Below are 19436 nucleotides of genomic sequence, written 5' to 3'. Positions count from 1 at the left end.
CAGCAAAATAACCTTTTTCCATTATTAATGGTGACCTCTGCTCAAAGAATTTCTTTTGAATTAATTTCAACTGGAAAGAATGTAGAGGGGACAATTAGAGGTCAGTGTGAAAATGTAAGTGAGGACTTAGCCAGCTAGATGAAAGCCTTTGAAAAATGACCGGTTTAATTGGCTCAATTTAGTTAAGGGCTCCTTTTACAAAAGCTATGATAGTGATTCCTGGTGCAGCAAACGCGACGAAGCCCATTCAATTCCTAAGGGCTTCATCACATTTGACGCATGAAAATCACTACCGTTGCTTTGTAAATGGAGCTCTTAATGTCATTAGTTAGTTAAGACGAGTATTTTAGAAGCCCTATTTGTGATTTGCATATGTAAATACCAGCACTTACAGCTGTACATCGCCCAGTAGCATCTATTCCGCTCATAACCAAACTCATGGAGGGCATAGTGACGAAACAACTCTCTGATTACCTAAATAAACACTCAATTCTGCACGAGTCTCAATCATGATTTCGGTCAAACCACAGCACTGAAACGGTCCTAGTGTCCGCAATGAACTCATTCAAACAAGCAATTGCAACTGGTAACAACATACTCCTCCTACAATTCGACATGTCCAGTGTCTTTGACATGGTTAATCATGGAATACTACTACATATACTAGAATACTTCGGAGTAGGAGGCACAGTTCTCAAATGGTTCAAAGGATTCCTGACCACAAGATCTTACCAAGTAACTACGAACGCAGACAGATCACCCCCATGGATACCTGAATGTGGAGTTCCCCAAGGGTCCCCCCTCTCGCCATTCTTATTTAACCTAATGATGATACCTTTAGCCAAACTTCTAGCCAATCAAAACCTCAACCCCTACATATATGCAGACGATATCACAATTTATATCCCATTTAAACATGATCTAAATGAAATCACCAACGAGATCAACCAAAGCCTCCAAATCATGCACATCTGGGTGGATGCATTCCAACTAAAACTTAATGCAGAAAAAACACAATGTCTTGTACTCACCTCACAACACAAAAAGCTTCTCCACCATACTCACACCATACTGCTCTCTCCCTGTCTCACAAAACTTGAAAATTCTTGGAGTTACCATTGATCGAAACCTCACTCTCAATACCCACGTGAAGAATACGACGAAAAAGATGTTCCACGCCATGTGGAAACTCAAACGAGTAAAACCCTTCTTCCCGAGATACATCTTCTATACCCTGGTACAATCAATGGTAATAAGCCATCTGGACTACTGCAACGCACTGTACGCTGGATGCAAAGAACAGACCATCAAAAAACTCCAAACAGCCCAGAATACTGCTGCCAGACTCATATTTGGAAAAACTAAATATGAAAGTGCAAAACCCCTAAAAGAGAAACTTCACTGGCTCCCACTTAAGGAACGCATTGCGTTCAAGATCTGCACGATTGTACACAAAATCATTCACGCAGACGCCCCAATCTACATGCTAAACCTCGTGGACCTACCTCCCAGAAACACGACAAGATCATCCCGCAAATTTCTCAATCTGCACTTCCCCAGCTGTAAAGGACTAAAATACAAGCTGATGCATGCCACTACCTTCTCATACACAAGCACGCAGTTGTGGAATGCACTACCTACAGACCTGAAATCAATCAACGAAATAACCAACTTTCGCAAATCTCTGAAGACATACTTCTTCAACAAGGCCTACAAAGAGAACCTATAACCTCACTAATCCACTTCACCAACCCACCCAGCTATGAAAGTCCACCTTCTACTTAATCCTATCACTTCCTTCTTTTTTCCCTTACTTAATCTCTGCACATCACTAATTGTATCTGATACCCTGTAATGACAATGTCATAACAAAACTATGTAAGCCACATTGAGCCTGCAAATAGGTGGGAAAATGTGGGATACAAATGCAATAAATAATAATACAATTCTGTGAAATCCTGCACACTTTATTTGTAATTGTTTTGTGTAGAATTCCCCTATTATAAAGGTTGGCATCTCCCCCAGGCATGAAATACCCCCCTACCACCATAGTTTTCTGTGCACTTTCATGCAGACCTCCACCCCATTCCCATGCACACACCTCATCCACCTTTTTCCAGACCCTCAAACTCTATCCACTTTTTTTGTCCCCTCCCTGCATCCACACTCCATACAGCTTTTCCAGCCCCCTACACTCCATCCACCATTTTTTCCAGGCTCCCATACTCCCGTATGCACACACCATCCATCTTTTTTTCCAGTCCCTCTTCCACACCCACACTCCAGCTACCTTTTTTTCCATCCCCACTCCCTGCACCCACACTCCAGTAGCCTTTTTTCCTAGTCCCTTTTTCCAGCCCCCCCCAGCACATACACCCCATCCATATTTTTCCAGTCCCCCCCAGCACACACAATCCATATTTTCCAGCACTCCTCCCTGCATCCACACTCCATCCACATTTTTCCAGCACCCCTCTCTGCAGAATATGACAAATACTTTTTTATTTTAAAAAGGGAAAGCTTCAACTCACTTACATTCGCATGAGTGGAAGAAACAAAACTAAACTAGAGTCTAGAAAATCACTGCATGAACTGTGGGAGAACAGTTCCATCCTTGTGCCATCAGATAATGTGTCACCCACTTGTGTGGCCAACTCAATCCTCCTTGTCAACAGAAAATTTTATAAACAATTTTCACGCCCAAAATGGCATTTTAGGAATGTAAATAAGATTATATAAATTTAAGTCATGCCTAAAAGTACACGCAGTGCAAATCAGCATGTACCTTTATGATAGGTGTGCTCACAAGAGGGTTTAAGGTGGAGTGTGGGTTTAGTCAGATATCACACACAAAGTACACACCAACACTTACACGTGCTCTTGAGCAGATATAATGTTGGCAACTTCCATCTATATTATTGCTGTTAAACTTATACTAATAATTTATAGAATCGCATGGGTGCCTATGTGTCTTTATAAAATAGCATCAAAGTAGGCACCTTCTGTTCTCTTAACCTAGACGCCCTGTTATAAAATTATCCCCATATTGTATGGAGTTTGTTTATTAAATAGTGTTAATGCATGTTACATGCCTTATATTGCTGCTTTCTGGGAGTAGTTTCATGAAGCTTTTCCCACAGGTAAAGCTCATTTTCCATGCAGAAGAGAGCTTTTACACCATTGGTTGGCAGCAAACACATGCAATAAATGCCGCATGGAAAAAGTGCACCTATTTTTTTATGCAATATCCCTAGGATTCTATATAGTACGACTTAAATTGCGCATTCAAATCCAGTCATATTCTGGATTTGAACATGCAACTTAGGGCCCTATTTACTAAGGCGCATTAGCATGTTTAACGCACCTACAATTAGAACGCGAGTTAAACTTATAGGCGCCTAAGGGTTAACGAGCTTTAAAGATGTTAACGTGCTTATAACGCAGCTTAGTAAATAGGGCCCTTAATTAGTTAACAAGCCATTCAGTGCCAATAATTGCCACAAGCAATTATTGACACTAATTGGCAAATAATTTGAATTTACGCACAGAACTGTTTAAGTGTATTCTATAATGTGATGCGCATAAATTCTAAGTCACATAGCTGAAAAGGGGGCATGACCATAGGCGTGGAATGGGTGGATTGTGGGCATTTCTGTAATCCGTTGGGTTGGTCGTGAGCCCTTGGGCCCTGGCCGAGGCCAGCAGGGCGCCGACCCAGGCCAAGGGGAGACCGACCCACCACCGCACACCCCAGCTACACAATACCCTCTAAGCTACCCCTCCCCACAGTCCCTCAGGAAGAAGGGAAATAGGCATACAGGCAGGCCTCGCGGCCGAACCGGAACCCACGCACACAGAGCCACTCGTGCGAGCCTCACGGCTGAACTGGAACCCAATCACACACAGGGAGGGGTGAAAGAACCCAGAGGGCCCCCAGATGCCAGACACGCGCTGAACACCAGCAATAGGGCAGAGGGGGAAACAAAGGACCAGAGCGGGCCACACCCACGCAGGGGACTAGCGCAGGACAGGGGAACTAACACAGCAACCCCCCTCCCCCCCACCAGGGTAGAAGCCCCAGGCAGAAGCCAGAGGAACCAGACACAAAAGGAAGGCAGAAAGCCTTTGCCTCAAACCCACTGTGGACAGAGGCACACGGAACACAAAGGGTTAAGCTTGTAGAGCCAGCAGAGAGAGAGTGCCATAAATCAACAAACAATCAGAGAGAACTGTTCCCCTCCTGAGAGGGAGTGGGGCCCATTCAACAAACACACTGGCAGAAGCAGGAATACAATACACACAGTACACAAAGGGTTAAACTCACTGAGCCAGGACACTGGTAAGAGAAATCCTTAAAACAAACAAACAAGGTCCGGGAGGCTGAGCAATGCCCAGCCCCCACTAAACAAACGAGCAGCTGACCCTGATTGCAGAGCTACGCACACACACACAGCAGCAGCTAACCCAGAGGGAAGGGAAAGAATACTCTAAGAGGCAGATGCAGCAACCAAACGTAAAAAAATCAAAATCGTTAAAGTCCCTAACGATTTTTAAAAAACGAAGAATGCACCAAAAAAAAAAAAGTCACACATGCTCAGATCGGTATTCAAACGTACAATGTATCAAAGAATCACAATACACATCGGTAATCGGCCCCTAAATCATGCGCAGAGCAGCCAAGCGTTTTGCTGGCTGCTCTGCGCATGCTGCAAACGTAAAAACAAACAAACAAAAAAAAAGCCACAACACATACACGTGGCTACCCGGTCAGCAAAATCCAAAAACAAACGATTGGGAAGGGGCAAGGGCGCTCATCAGGAGCGTCCTGTATGGACGGCCTTGCCCCCCCCCCCCCCCCCGCTGCTCCCCACTTTCCGCCGCTCCCCCCCCCCCCCCGAAAAAGCAAAATGCTAGCTGCCCCGGTCCCCCTCCCTTCCTGTTCCTGTGTTCTGCAGAGCTAACTCCGCCTCCCGTCATTCTTTCGCCCCCGTGCCCCGCCCCCGCTGCCCCCCCTGAGGTCGACTACGCCGCTCAGAAGGAGGCGAGGCCTAGGCCAGGGAAGAAGAGACGTCATGGAGACTCTACAACCAACACAATAGATCTTCCTGCCCGTGCAGCGCTTCAGAAAGAGGTGAGAGGCGCTGCTCGGGTCGTTAATAGGGAGGGGGGTCTCGGTGGAGGGGGGGAGCGGCGTAGTCGACCTGAGGGGGGGCAGCGGGGGCGGGGCACGGGGCGAAAGAATGACGGGAGGCGGAGTTAGCTCTGCAGAACACAGGAACAGGAAGGGAGGGGGACCGGGGCAGCTAGCATTTTGCTTTTTCGGGGGGGGGGGGGGGGGGCGGGGGAAAGGGGGGAGCAGCGGGGGGGGGGGGGGGGGCAAGGCCGTCCATACAGGACGCTCCTGATGAGCGCCCTTGCCCCCTCCCGATCCTTTTTTTATTTTTTTTATTTGATGTGTTTTCTGACGTCCTTTGGACCAATCACAGCGCTTTTAGCTCTGCTAATGCGCTGGGATTGGCTCAAAGTTTGTTTATTTTTTCACTTAATGATTTTTCCTGGCACAGAGCTGTCCTAACGAGAGGTCCAGACCTCTCGTTAGATTTCCTGCCTTTTTCCTGCGTAAAGGCAATCGGAAAAGGTTAGTGCATGTCGTTTCAATGGGGTTTTCACACTAATTGCTCATCTCCATTCCGTTTTCGTTAGCTGCTGGCTTCCTCGGTAAAAGCCCTTTGATGCATGCAACGGATCAAATTTTCCTCGTTGGAGGGTCATTAAAGGCTCATTTAGCTTTAGTGTATCTGCCTCTAAATCAACACAGATCCCTGTCAGAACCTAGAGCACGTTCTGAGAGAAACCTATCAGGCTTTCCTGTTACCACCAAGTCAGTAACGCAAAAGCAGAGAAACTCTTCAGCTGCAGGCTAAAGTACTATCCCCTGACATCAGCACAACCCCTGGCAGCCAATCAGAAGAGACGTCCCCCCTCCCCCTCAGCCAAACCAGCAGAATCATAACAATTTCTAAAATCTATGTGGGTTGTTATAGAATACACCTGGTCCATGTATAATTTAGGCATCGGAATTTACACCCTGTTTTACTTGGCATAACTACCAATGACTAAATTTAGTCACATGGACGGGTGCTAAGTGTATTCTATAAACCACGTGGAAATTTAGGCTTATTTTATAAAATATGCCTATGCGTATTTTGTATCCGCGCCAATTTTTTTTAGGTGTGATATATAGAATCTAGTCCGATGTGTGGAGTCATTTCTGGGGGCATAGTTTGGGCAGAGCGTATGAGGCATTGCAATGCATACACATATCCATACAGAGCATGTGCACACTTTTACGTTCCATTATACTTATGCTTATATACTGCTAACACCATAAGGTTCAAAGCGGTTTACAATAAGAGAGAGTCAAGATATTCAACTTCGGAATTACATAAATTATAAATTCATTAATTAAGAATAAAAAACAATGATAAAAAATTAAACAAATCTTGTAAACAGTAAAGTTGTTAAGTTCCTCCTAAAAATGGAATAATTATGTAAAATATTGAAACAAGATGCAAGTTCTTTCCATATTTTCAGTGCTTGAAAAGCAATCAATTTTTCATAGAGCTTAAAGTTCTTAATACCCTTAAGTGATGGAAAAGTGAATGGATAATTATTGCACAGCCTTCTACTTCTAATGGGAGTAGCAAACACTAGAAAAAAATAAATAATCTGGGCAATCTCCATTTAAAACTCTGTAAAGCATGCAAGAGAATTTAAACAGAATCCTGGTAGTTCTACATAAAATTTCAAGATTTTATCATATTTACACAAATAAAAAATTAATCTCACTGCTGTATTTTGAATTGTCTGCAATTTTGGAATTTTTACACCTTTTCAGAGCAGATGTAAATTTGTGTGTGGGCATTTCTGCACTACTGGGGCTGGTTCTTGAAGCCTAATTTATATAGCCACATAGGTACCTATGTTGCTTTTGTAAAATAGACACCTTTATAGACTCTTTATATAGGCATCTTGTTATAAAATTCTTCCCAATATGTGCTAACACAGCTATATTAATTTTAAGGCACTTAAATGCATTAAAAATTTAAATAAGCTGCTAATATGCAGAATTAATGCAAAACTGCTCATTCATAAATAGGTATATGTAAACAAAAATGCATAAATACATGAATAAATTGTTGCACAGACCATATTAATACACACACATCCATGTTAATGCCAGCATTAATTCACGTGATAATTTCAGTGGCTTAGTCTTTATACCAAATACAAGAAATATGAAGAGGAAAATGTACCTGCTCTTTGACTTCTATGTTGTGCTCTCCTTCTAGGATGAGCGTCACTGCTTGCATGATCTGCTTCCCATGAGTACTCATTATCTGGTCTATGTGCTGCCAAAGCAATCCAAGAAGCATGAAAATTACTGCCCAGTCTTGTCCACAGAACTGCACCATAACCACTACTATTTCCATGTGAATGGAAAAGATTTACTCAGCCCAGGAAAGATGGGGGGGGGGGGGGGGGGGGTTGAAAATGCTGATTGCACAATGGAAAACGGTACTAAGTTTTCAGTTTGAGACCGAATGTATCAGCATCCATAGCTATTTTTATAAGTGTAAAAATATTTGCTGTATTAGCCCTTTGTTTCTCCAAGAAAACAAAATAACTGATGTGGTAATTTTTTAATCAGCCACTACGCTAAGGGGTCCTTTTACTAAGCCGCGTAGGCAACTACACGGGCCCAACACGCACTAATTTGGAACTACCGCCCAACTACCGCGTGGCCTGGGCGGTAATTTCATTTTTTATGCACGTCCACTATGTGCGCCGGAAAATATATTTTATTTTCCGGCGTGTGGAACTAACTGGGCGGTAATCGGCATTGTACACGTGCTGACAATTACCGCCCGGTTAACATGTGAGACCTTACTGCTAAGTCAATGGGTGGCGGTAAGGTCTGAGGCCCAAAATGGACGCGCACCAATTTTTATTTTGCTGCACGTCCATTTCCCCCCCCCCCCCCCAAAAGGCTTTTTTTTTGAAGGTGCGCTGAAAAATGGACCTGCACGCGTCCAATACACGTGTCTACACTAGTGCAGGCCACTTTTCGAAGCAGCTTAATAAAAGGACTGCTGAATGCCGCTAAATGTTTTTCTATCAGCAAACAGGATCCTCTCTTAACTTTAGTAGCATCCTACCACCACTCCTTAAACAGGCTAGTGCTTATGTGTTTAAAAAAAACAAACAACCCCCCCCCCCCCCCCCCCCCTATTTTTGACGCTAAGCAACCTGGAACTTACTGCTCAATATCAGTCTACCATTTCTGTGGTTTCCCAAAAGCTCCAAGATTTTTTTTAGATAAAAAGCATGTGCTTGATGATAAGCAATATGGATTTCAGCCTACACATGGAATGGAGTTGGTTCTCTGTTCAGTTTTGTATACTCTTCTGAGAGGATTTCAAAGTAAAACAGCACAGTTAATGATATCTTCAGATATCTCTGCCACTATGAACTTTGACTGCCCTGACTTGTCTGGGGATTGGCCCCAAAATTCTGGTTTGATTTCAATTGTACTTAGCAATATATGAAACAAGAGTGGTCAATAAGATGTTAAAGCAGTCTACCATGCAGCATGGAGTCCCACAAGGTTCTGAACTATCTGGTATCTTATTTAACATTTTATCTTAGCCCTTTATGTAAGATTTTAAGACATTAAGGGGTAGATTTTCAAATATATGCTAATGAAATTAAGATCCTCTTTCCCTTTTACAATACTGTGCAGCCCCACCTCATCCTGCTTAGTTGATTGTATTCATAAGGTTATCAGTATGGTTGCATGATCATGGTCTTATGTTTATATGAAGAAAATTGGTTAATCATTCACATGGTGATAGTGGCCCTGCTTAGTTCTCTGATGAGTGTCTGATCAGTTTTGCCTCACAGGTTTGCTGCCTTGGAGTCACCTTAGATGCATATTTCTCAATTACCACACAGATTTAAAATACTGTATAATCAGCATTTTTTTAATGCTAACTTTCAAGGCAATATTGCAGGCATTTTTGTCTCCACTGCTAGATAACTGCAAATCTGATTATTGTAGCACACCATTTCCCAAGTTGGTCCTGAAGTACCACCTTGCCAGTCAAGTTTTCAGGATATCCACAATAAATTTGCATGAGACTGATTTGTATACACTGCCTCCATTATATGCAAATCTCTCTTATGCACATTTATTGTGGATACTCTGAAAACCTGAATGGCAAGGGGTTACTCCAAGAATGACTTGGGAAAACTGCTGTATAGCAGATATGCCCTACTACAATATTACAGCTGGTGCAGAATGTGGCCGCACAAAATATGAACATGTGACGCTAAGTCTGTGGTCACTATACTTGGCTTCCAAATACAAATATTAGTGAGGCTGTTTAAATTGTACTCCTGGGGAAATTTTTCCCAAAGTTTTGAAAATTCTGCATACAATATTTGAAAACACTGCAAAATTCAGCGTTGTTTGTTGTGTTTTTGCATAGAAGTACCCCATTATAAAGTCTGAAATTACCTCCTTCCTTTTCCCTCCTCAGGCTCCAGCCTCCCCAGCTCCATCTCTCACTCCAGCTGCAGTTCTCCCTCAAACTCCCAGCAAGACCTCTAATTCTGTCTGCTCTCAAAGTCTTCTCCCACAGGCAATATCACAACCTCTCATTCTATCTGCCCCCCTCCCCCCGGCACATACCTCGACCTCTAATTCTTCCTTCCCCACCTCCACCTCTCATTCATTCTCCTCCTATCCAGTTATCACTGTATCTCTCCCCCACTCTCCCCATGGTATATCCTTAAGCTTCATCTCCCGCCACACCAGTGTCACACTGTCAGCTGTCTCCGTCACCTCTCCGATCACCATGGTGTGTACACTTTGTTCTCTGCCCACCTCTCCCATCCCCATGTACACTCTCAGCTTTCTCTGCCCCCCTCCCAAAATTCCAATGGCACAATCTCGGCTTAGCTGCTCCCCCCTCCCAATACTCTCACCATGCTCCCACCCCCCATGGCACACTCACTTTGCTTCGTCTCCCTCCAGCCCTCCCCATGGCACATTCTCACTTTGTCTGACACCCCTCCAACCGGCAAACTCTCACCATGTCTGCCACTTCTCCAACACTCCCCATGGAACACACTCACCTTGTTCTGCTCCCTCCCTCCATGGCATAATCTCAACTTCTTCTGTTCCCCCTTCAACAGGACACTTGCCTTGTTCTGCCCACCCTCCTAATGGCATACTCACCTTTGTCTGACCCTCCCCCATGACACATTTAACTTTGCTACTCCCTTCCCACTCTCCTCATGGCACTTTCTCTTTTGTCTGCCTCTCCTGCTAAATCCTCATGGCACACTCACCTTTGTCTGCCCCCCTCCCCATGGCTTACTCTCCTTGCTATCCCCCTTCCCTCCTCTCATGGTACAATTGGAGCAGCTGATACCGGCTCTCCTTTTCCCTTGCAGAAATCATACAGCAGAGGAGGAAGAAGTGACCCATTGTGTCGTGATTTAATTCCTCCTTCTCCTGCCATGTGATCTCTGCGGGGTAGGGGGAGAGAGAAACTGGGAAGAGACTTGATGGAAGCAGCACCATAGAATTCCGCACAATAAATGAAGAAACACAGAGCCAGGCAAGTTTCCAAGAGCCGATACCCATCAAAGAAACTCTTGATGCCTCACGACAATGTCATAGGTTGCCTAGAACATGTATTTCCAACACTCCTTCCCCATGGCCACTAGTGAACAGAGTTGTTCAGCTTCCTCTCAAGGAAGAATTTCTGCCAATTCTGCAACACTGCACACTGTTTCACAAGTATATGCCCATCAAGAGCTGGTAAGAAGCTGTGCAGGGGATAAGTATAGCATTCTGAAAAAACACCTTCCCAAAAGACAACTGTCCAAGCTTCTCTCCCCAAGGGCATCAAGGAATGAGTCTGGGCATCAAGGAATGAGTCTTGGAACTTTTGGCTCTTTTGAGAGAGGATTTGATAAGCTATTGCTTCTTGAATCCAGAAGCTTTCAGACTTTGTATACAGAATTGACTTCTTGTTTATAGGCACTATGGGGGGACAGGAGTCCTCACATTCTCATCTGTACCTCCTTCAAGATTCTGTGACAGGCACTGTTACAGCCTTCTGAGGAGGGTGGACAGGGTGCAAGAAATTGTAGCATGTCAAATGTTTTTGCCATGGGTTCTTCCTCCATCTCACAGATGGAACAGCCTCAGACATTTCCCCCACAAAATCACTGAATTCTAACTCCTCCAACAGTAATTTTTTTTTATTTCATAAGAGAAAGTCAGGTCTGATGGTAAGCCAGTTAAACCTTCTTCAGAAAATACATGTGGATCCCAGGAGCACTTAAAGTCAGACCCTAAAAAATACTGCAGAGCAGAAGTCTGGGTCGCTGCCTCTCTTGACCTACTGACATGAGTGTCAGGCCTTGTTCATGGTTACCAATATACCTAGGATCTCTGATGCCTTGGTGAAGGTTCCTCATCAACACACAGGAGTTTGACAGTGGTGCATCAAATATTAACCATGAAACCCTTCAAGGTCTCAGCGTTGATGAATCCCCTCCGTAAATCTCAAGAGTAAGCTGAAAGTCTCTGTATCAAAGCAGCAGTATAACAGTAAGTAAATGAAGAAGTGGCCATATCCCCCTCAGTCACTTGGAGATTATCAGAAGCCAGGTCTTGGATTCTTAGAGGCTGCTGCACTGCCTCCAATATCGAGGAGAATAAGCAGTCTTCATGTCAAGGGCACTTCAAGGACACTGGCATCATCTTTTCTTTCAGCACCATACTCAGGTGAAGTGCAATGTCACTGTGTCCCTGCTTCTGGCATCACAAGCCCTCAGAATCAAAGCTGAGGACAAATCCTTCCTCTTCTTCAGGTGGTGATCCTAATGGCCTCATCAATACTCAATGACAAGGTTGAATGGTACACTCTCAATGCTGATGCATCCACAGCACTGGATACAGCTCCAGGACCTATAAAGATCAATACTTCCAATGCTGAAGTCAATGAATCAGCCTTTGCAATACCAAAAATCCATTCATGCTACTTTTCTAGACCAAGAATATGTCTCTTGGATATCTGTGAACTTAATTTACAATGAGGGGTATCATGGTCAGGACCCAGGTGTTGCCGGCACCAGTTGTGGGTATCTCTAACACGCAAGGTCCTGTTGCAATATCTGGCCAAAACATGCTGGCCATGTGATCTATGTTGGACCACTTGCAATGAGACATATGATGCTGTTTTTATTTTAAATGTTTATTCATGATCCAGAGATGGAAATATCTAGTGAGGCAATTAAATGTGCTGATGACACAAAGTTATTCAAAGTTGTTAAATCACAAGAGGATTGTGAAAAATTGCAAGAGGACCTTACGAGACTGGGAGAATGGGCATCCAAATGGCAGAGGACATTTAATGTGAGCAAATGCAAAGTGATGCATGTAGGAACGAGGAACCCAAACTATAGCTACATGATGCAGGGTTCCACATTAGGAATCACCACCCAGGAAAGGGATCTAGATGTGTATATCATAAAGGCCATGAAAAAGTGCAAAACATACATATTTCTAGTTTTAATATAAGCTATTTTTGCTTTTCTTAAGATGAAAGCAGACTTAAGAGTTGCAAGAGAATTATAAATGTGCTTTTTTCTGGTAAATACCTTTCTAAGGCTGTAGAAATTTGTGGTTTGACATTTTGGCCTGTGCTAACTTGTAATAAGTTGCTGGTCAGCAACTAAGCCAGAGACTCCTATGACTAAGGACACCCGCTGTATCCAGATAAACAATCAGGAGGAGGAGTGGGTGTGGGTAAAACTGTAAGGGTGGAGGGGGCTAGAATGATGACTGTACATACCAAGGTCACCCCATATCAAATGAAAACTTATGCTTAAATGCATGACAGGCCCTAACTGCCAATATAATAAGGGAATAAAATGACAGACTTTGATGGAACATGAGACGTCATGACAGGAAACAGAATATTCTGAAAAGATGCATATTCATTAGGTAGGGAGGGTAGTTATAATTAAGATAACGAAGAAAGGAAGAAAAAAGTATTTAACAGGAAACAGAACTGAGGATGAAGAGCCTCAGTGTGCCTAGGAGGTGGACATATTGACAGCTCCCTGGGAAAACTCTACTTTTATTTGCTACATATTATACTGTATTAGGAGTTCATTTGTTACTATTTCAATAATTACTGATTGGTTTCTTTGACAATTTGAATAAACACTTATTATGTCTAATACTTATTTAGCAGCCAGAGATTTTCTTGCCTGGAGAGTAAAGATTTACTCTTTCAGAAGGTTACTTCTGTTGCAGAAGCAAGACAGAAATGAACATTTGGTGCCAAAAGCCGGGACTTGAAAGGTGCATTGCCTCAGGACGGTGACCTCCGTCTTCAAGGTAACTTTGTGGGCGAATGTCCCCAGTCAGTCCTTTAACTGAGAAGAGGGGTTTAAGGGTTCAGATAAGTAAAAGGTTGAGCATTGTGAAAGTAAAATGTTGAGTAAAGGAAAAGGTTAATGTTGTTGTTGAGAATTCCGGCCGAAGACCCTTGGTAAATGAAATATTGTGAAGGAAAAGGAAAATTGAAGGGAAGCGTGATGTGAGTATTTTTTATATTTCTGTCTTTCCCGGGTAAGTGTGATATATATTATGTTTGGTATAAGTACATGTAATTATGCTGATGTCTCTTTGCTGCTTTCTTCTTGCATTTTTGTTACCAAATTGTCAATTAGAAGTTTATCAGTATGACATCCCCATTAGACACTGTTTGTGTAGCAAATCCAGAGGAAGAGAGAGAGATTATAAAGTACAGTGAGAAATGGGTTACGCTAAGTGAAAAGGATCCTTTCTTTTCAATGAAATAAGACAAGTAGTGCGTTACCTAGTAATTTGTTACTTAAGAAACATGAAAAGGGAAATCCATTACTAGAATATTTGAAAATGTTTAATTTGTGGAAGCAGGAGTCTGATTAATGGGAAATAAACTACCCCCCCCCCCTTACAGCCCTTCAGTAAACAGTGCTTCCTCAAAGCCAGGATTGTGCTGAGCTCTGACAGAAGTACTATAAGTTGCTGAAGCTTACAAGCCTATTTTGCTTGGTGACAGTACATCTGCTTCCCCAAAGTGACACAGCTAGCAGCCCAGTAGGAAGTCTGCAACAGAGACTGATCACTTTATCTCCTGCTAAGGGGAGTATGTGCTTTGTTCCAGCTTCAGCTGCCTCTTGGCTGAGTTCAGTGGCCCATGTAAAAATAAAAGTTGCTTTTGGATACTAGTCTTTACCCTCCAAACCTTCTTCTCCTAAACCTGCACTTCAGCCGTACTGAAAAAGATTAAATTACCTGTTCCTCTATACACTTCTATGTTACTGTTTCTTTGTGTATCTGGTTTTTTAGATAACAATTTTGTTTCCCTGATAAGCTTGTTTTGACGAGACAGATAGGAAAACATGTAGATCTCCACCACAGGGGCGTAGCCACGGGGGGGCCCGGGTGGGCCTGGGCCCACCCAATTTCAGGTCAGGCCCGCCCAGCAGCAAAGTTCCTGACGGCGATTCCAGTTGCAGGCTCCGCTCACAGTCGCAGCGATTCCTACACGCTGCCTGCCAGTGCCGGCTGCAGCTCAATCTCCTTGCGCTACTAAGTGCTAACCCGGAAGTCTCTCCTCTGCAGGAGAGACTTCCGGGTTAGCGCTTAGTAGCGCAAGGAGATTGTTGAGCAGCAGCCGGCAGGCAGCGTGTGGGAATCGCTGTGACTGTGAGCGGAGCCTGCGAGTAGAATCGCCGTCAGGAACACTGTTGCTGGGCGGGCCTGCAAGGAGGGTGAGATGCTGCAGCTGCACCGGGGGGGGGGGGGGGGGGTGATGATGGGGCAAAGATGTGGCATGGGGGAGGGAAGACGGGGGACACAGCAGCTGCACAGGGGGAAGGGAAGATGGAAAGAAAGATGCTGCACAGGGGGGAGGGAAGATGGAAAGATGAGGCTTGGTTGGTGGGTGAGGGAGATGTACGGGGAAAAAGGGAGAGGCAGCAAAAGGGTGGAGGGGTGAGGAAGGGAAAGTCTTGGCTGTGTATGAGGTGGAGAGGAGGGACACATGCTGCATACAGAGGGGAATAGGTGGGGAGGGGGAGAAATGGTAGACATAGGGGTGGAGAGGAGGGAGAAATGGTGGGTATAGTGGTGGAGGGAGGGCGGAGCACAGAAAATTTTGTGCCCACCCACTTTGGGCTCAGGCCCACCCAAAACTGGCTGTCTGGCTACGCCACTGCTCCACCATCTCTTTTATAGGGAGCTTTTAGTTTTAAAATTAGACTAGCAGGCTAAAAGAATTAATATACACTAAGCGGTTTCCTAAAAGCAAATTAAATTCTCCAGATTTTTGCATATTATATGTTAAACCAAAGTGTTAATACCACCAGAACTAGGAACCAGAAACGTTCATGCTGCATTCAGCTCATTTTGTATTTATGGTTGCCTCTGTCAGGCAGGTTTGTACCTTTAACTGGTAATTATACCTTGTTAAAATGTATTATTTGTGTTTTACCTTCTTCTGTTTGTTCAGAGGCATCTGGTATTCTACTATAAACAGACAGAGGTATTTTAAGGAAGACTAAGGGGAAACAATTGAATGATTTGTTGCTCAGTCACCAGACTTGTATTGCTTGTTTTATTCTTTGTTCACAGGGATTTTACATACTATTGTTGAAAGAAATGGTGTGGTTTTAAACATGTGCATGTGTGTCCTAAGAATGAAATAGCCAGAATGGTGGAGCTATGTGATCTTTGTTAATTTTTTGTCTTTTTTTCCTTTTTCAGAATTTGAATTATAAATTAAAGCTTCTTATGGAATCAGGGTTTTATTCATACATGGCCATCCTTTAAACTTTTTATTATATGCACTCCACTGAGACTTTTTTTATTAACTGCAGAAATAAAATAAATCTCCACGGAGCATTTAAACAGTATTGTTTGTGACTTTTTTACTTCTGGAATGGCTATGCAATGTTGTGCATTTGTGCACATAAGTACTTCTTGCCCTAGGACATTGTTTTGGTAATCCACTTGGATATCATACATAAGGTTAAGTCCAGTACTGAATTCAAATAGACATCTGATCTACAGTCTCTTAGGTCTGTCTTTTGTTTATTTGTAGGTGTTTGTGTTACCCCTCACATACAATCACTAAAGGACACCATTTTTGAATTTCTTAATTTTGTGGGTAGTACAATCAGTACATACATGTAGTTTCTCTCCTGAATACATATTAGTTGTCTATACAATGTAACAAAAGATTTCTTTTATGAATTCCCTAGTAGGCATGTTAGCTACTTAGATTCTGTCTCTTATAACAATTTTTGTGTATTAGTTACAGCTAAAGTGTACTTTTATCCACATTCAGTACAGAATTAGGGTCTCCCTTTCTCCAAGGTGTACTTTTCCTTTAAAAATTACTTTTAACTGGATGCTATCTTTGCCCCAACTTGATTGTAGAAACCTGTGTGCTATATTTCTTCTTTTTCTGTCTTACTAGGATTAGTACTTTTTTACAGCTCAATTTTATTAGATTGGGTTCAAAGTTTGTTTTTAACTTCTCTGATCCTATGTAGTAGGTTTTATAGACTGATAACTTTTACATTAACTGAGATTAATTGAAAGGCTCATGCCTGTATCTTCTGTTATGTCTACATGTTACACACTCTTACAATATATACATATGTGTTCTGTATTTCAGGAAGAGTGAATTTAGATGAATGTTTAACTTCAGAAGCTAAGATTTTTTTCTGTACCTTGCATGAATATGTTTTGTGCTGCTCAAGAAAAAGGACAGTGTCTTTCTAGGCAACTGCCTAGTTTGCCCTAATTTGTTTACATTGTTTTCCCTTTCACCATATATGAGATAGGTCATTAGATTTCCTATCTGGCACCATTACCTGTATGACCCCCCTTTCTCAATTTATTGTTTAGGTTAATTGAAATGAATTTTCCCTTAACTTAGGAAGAGTTCCTTGTGTCCTTTATTATTTTAGCAACAAGACTGATGTTTCTACCTAGCATATTTACAATTTAGATGTTAATTGTGAACAGCTGGAATATTAAACTTTTCTCCCACTCTGTGTCCTTTCTGTGCCTTGTCTTGTATCAATGGAGAAACAGTGCACTTCCTTGATTACATGGTGCCCTAATCTTATTTGTTATGCAAGCTATTAGTTAGTTTTCTTAGGAACTTTATTTTCACTAAATTGCACTGTTCAAAATTTATTTGATTCTGTATGAAATATAACTAGAACTGTGTAAAGCATATGGCCTTCTCTGTTTAATTGGTGTATTTTTTTGAATCATATTTACTATTAGTTGAAGCTTTTCTGAAACATCATGATACGTCCCATGTGAACTCCCTCCTGTGTATACCATGATTTGCAATACCAGAACCAACGCTGATTCCTGATGATGCATCTGTTTCCTGAATTGTCAGCCCATCAGAAGCAAAGTTTTTAAAATGACACTGACTTGCCAGCTTTCTTGCTGTCTATATTTACAAAACCTTATGGACTTTTCCCTAGTTTTCTATTTTTTGTATTATTTTTCTCCTAGTCCCTTGTTCTGTTATTTCCCATAAGATTCCATGATACTAGCTTACTGTTTTGTATTTCCTTATTTTGTATTCTGTGATCAGATTTGTTAATGTTAAATACCTCCTATAATTGTATGGCACTTGATTATCTTCTTGCATCCCACTGTGGACTTTGTAATGTTTTCAATAGTCCTGACTGTTGCACTATTATTGTTATTTGTACACATATTGTAATGGACAACATTCATAATCTTGCCAAATTGTATGTTCATGCTTAGCTGAGGTTTTCATTCTTAGCCAACACTGTCACTCCCTCCCACACTTCCTTGCTGAAGAACACACCATTGATTAGCCTCATGGTTACGCCCCTTGTTCATTTTCTTGTGTAATATTGATTATAGCAGGTCTTATGTTCTGTACTCTGTTTCCTGTGCCATGACTGCATGCTGCCAAATTATGGCTACTGCAGCTACAAAGGTAATGGTAGTCCATGCTCTAGCCCAGCTTCCCTACTCATGTTCTTTTCAGGGGTAAATATAGACTCTAATTTGCTTTGGGGTCCATCACTTACTTCTCTGTCTAATGGTGTCATCGTTGATATGTTAAAACCCTCTGCTCAGTGTGCAGTGGCAGCTAAGAAAGCAAATAGATTGTTAGGAATTATTAGGAAAAGAACGGAAAACAAAACTGAGAATATTATAATGCCTTTGTATCGCTCCATAGTGCGACTGCACCTCAAGTACTGTGTGAAATTCTGGTCACATCATCTCAAAAAAGATATAGCGGAATTAGAAAAGGTACAGAGAAGGGCAACGAAATGATAAGGGGATGGGATAACTTCCCTATGAGGAAAGGATAAAGAGACTAGGGTTCTTCAGCTTAGAGAAGAGATGGCTAAGGGGAGATATGATAGAGGTCTACCTGTTCCACTCCATGTACTATTTTATATACCTCTATCATAATTCCCCTCAGCTATCTCTTCTCCAAGCTAAAGAGCCCTAGCTACTTTAGCCTTTCCTCATAAGGAAGTCATCCCATCCCCATTATCACTTTCATCGCCCTTCTTTGAACCTTTTCTAATTCAATGTGTGGTGCCCCCATGAAGCAACGCAAAGGCATTATAATATTCTCATTTTTGTTTTCCAACTGTGGTTTGTTTATTCTTTTCAAAAATACTAAGCCTAGGGAGCATACAATGAAGTTACTAAGTAATAAATTTAAAACAAACCAGAGAAAATATTTTGTCACTCAACGTGAAATTTAATTCTGGGATTTGTTGCCAGAGAATGTGATAAAAGTAGTTAGCTTACCAGTGTTTTAAAAAAAAAAGGGTCTGGATAATTTCTTTAAAAAAAAAGAAAAAAGTCCATAAGCCTTTAAAAGATTGACTTGGGAAAATCCACTGCTTATTTCTAAGATAAGAAGCATAAAATCTGTTTTGCTATTTTGGGATCTTGCCAGGTACTTGCGTTCTGGGTTGGCCATTATTGGAAACGGCAAGCACTTATGTTCTGGTTTTATATGCTTTTTATTAAATAATAAAAGTGAACAATATCTGGTCAGATGATTTTTTAATATTTAATGTATATTAGATAGATAGATAGATAGATAGATAGATAGATAGATAGATAGATAGATAGATTAGATTATTTACTGGAACACCCTCTAACTTTGTTGTACCTGTTTGTTTGTACAATGTTTTTGTATTTTATATCTACTTATGTTTTTATCAGGGAAACCTTTTTTTACATTCCCCCCCCCCCCCCCCCCCCCCCC

The 19436-nt window shown here is 42.2% G+C and overlaps 1 protein-coding gene across 2 annotated transcripts in view; it reads right to left on the bottom strand.

The window, feature by feature from the left end:
- The window catches only part of ARMC8 (armadillo repeat containing 8), a 191650-nt gene that overhangs the window by 53663 nt on the left and 118551 nt on the right, over positions 1–19436 (bottom strand). For both annotated transcript variants that reach the window (XM_030208942.1, XM_030208943.1), the window contains exon 18: positions 7317–7412. In XM_030208942.1, the coding sequence (XP_030064802.1) occupies positions 7317–7412 (96 nt within the window). The remainder of the gene's footprint in view (positions 1–7316; positions 7413–19436) is intronic.

The sequence above is a fragment of the Microcaecilia unicolor genome, chromosome 7, assembly GCF_901765095.1.
Source record: "Microcaecilia unicolor chromosome 7, aMicUni1.1, whole genome shotgun sequence".
In the NCBI taxonomy this organism is placed as follows: Eukaryota; Metazoa; Chordata; class Amphibia; order Gymnophiona; family Siphonopidae; genus Microcaecilia; species Microcaecilia unicolor.
This window is presented reverse-complemented; position numbering and strand designations above follow the sequence as displayed.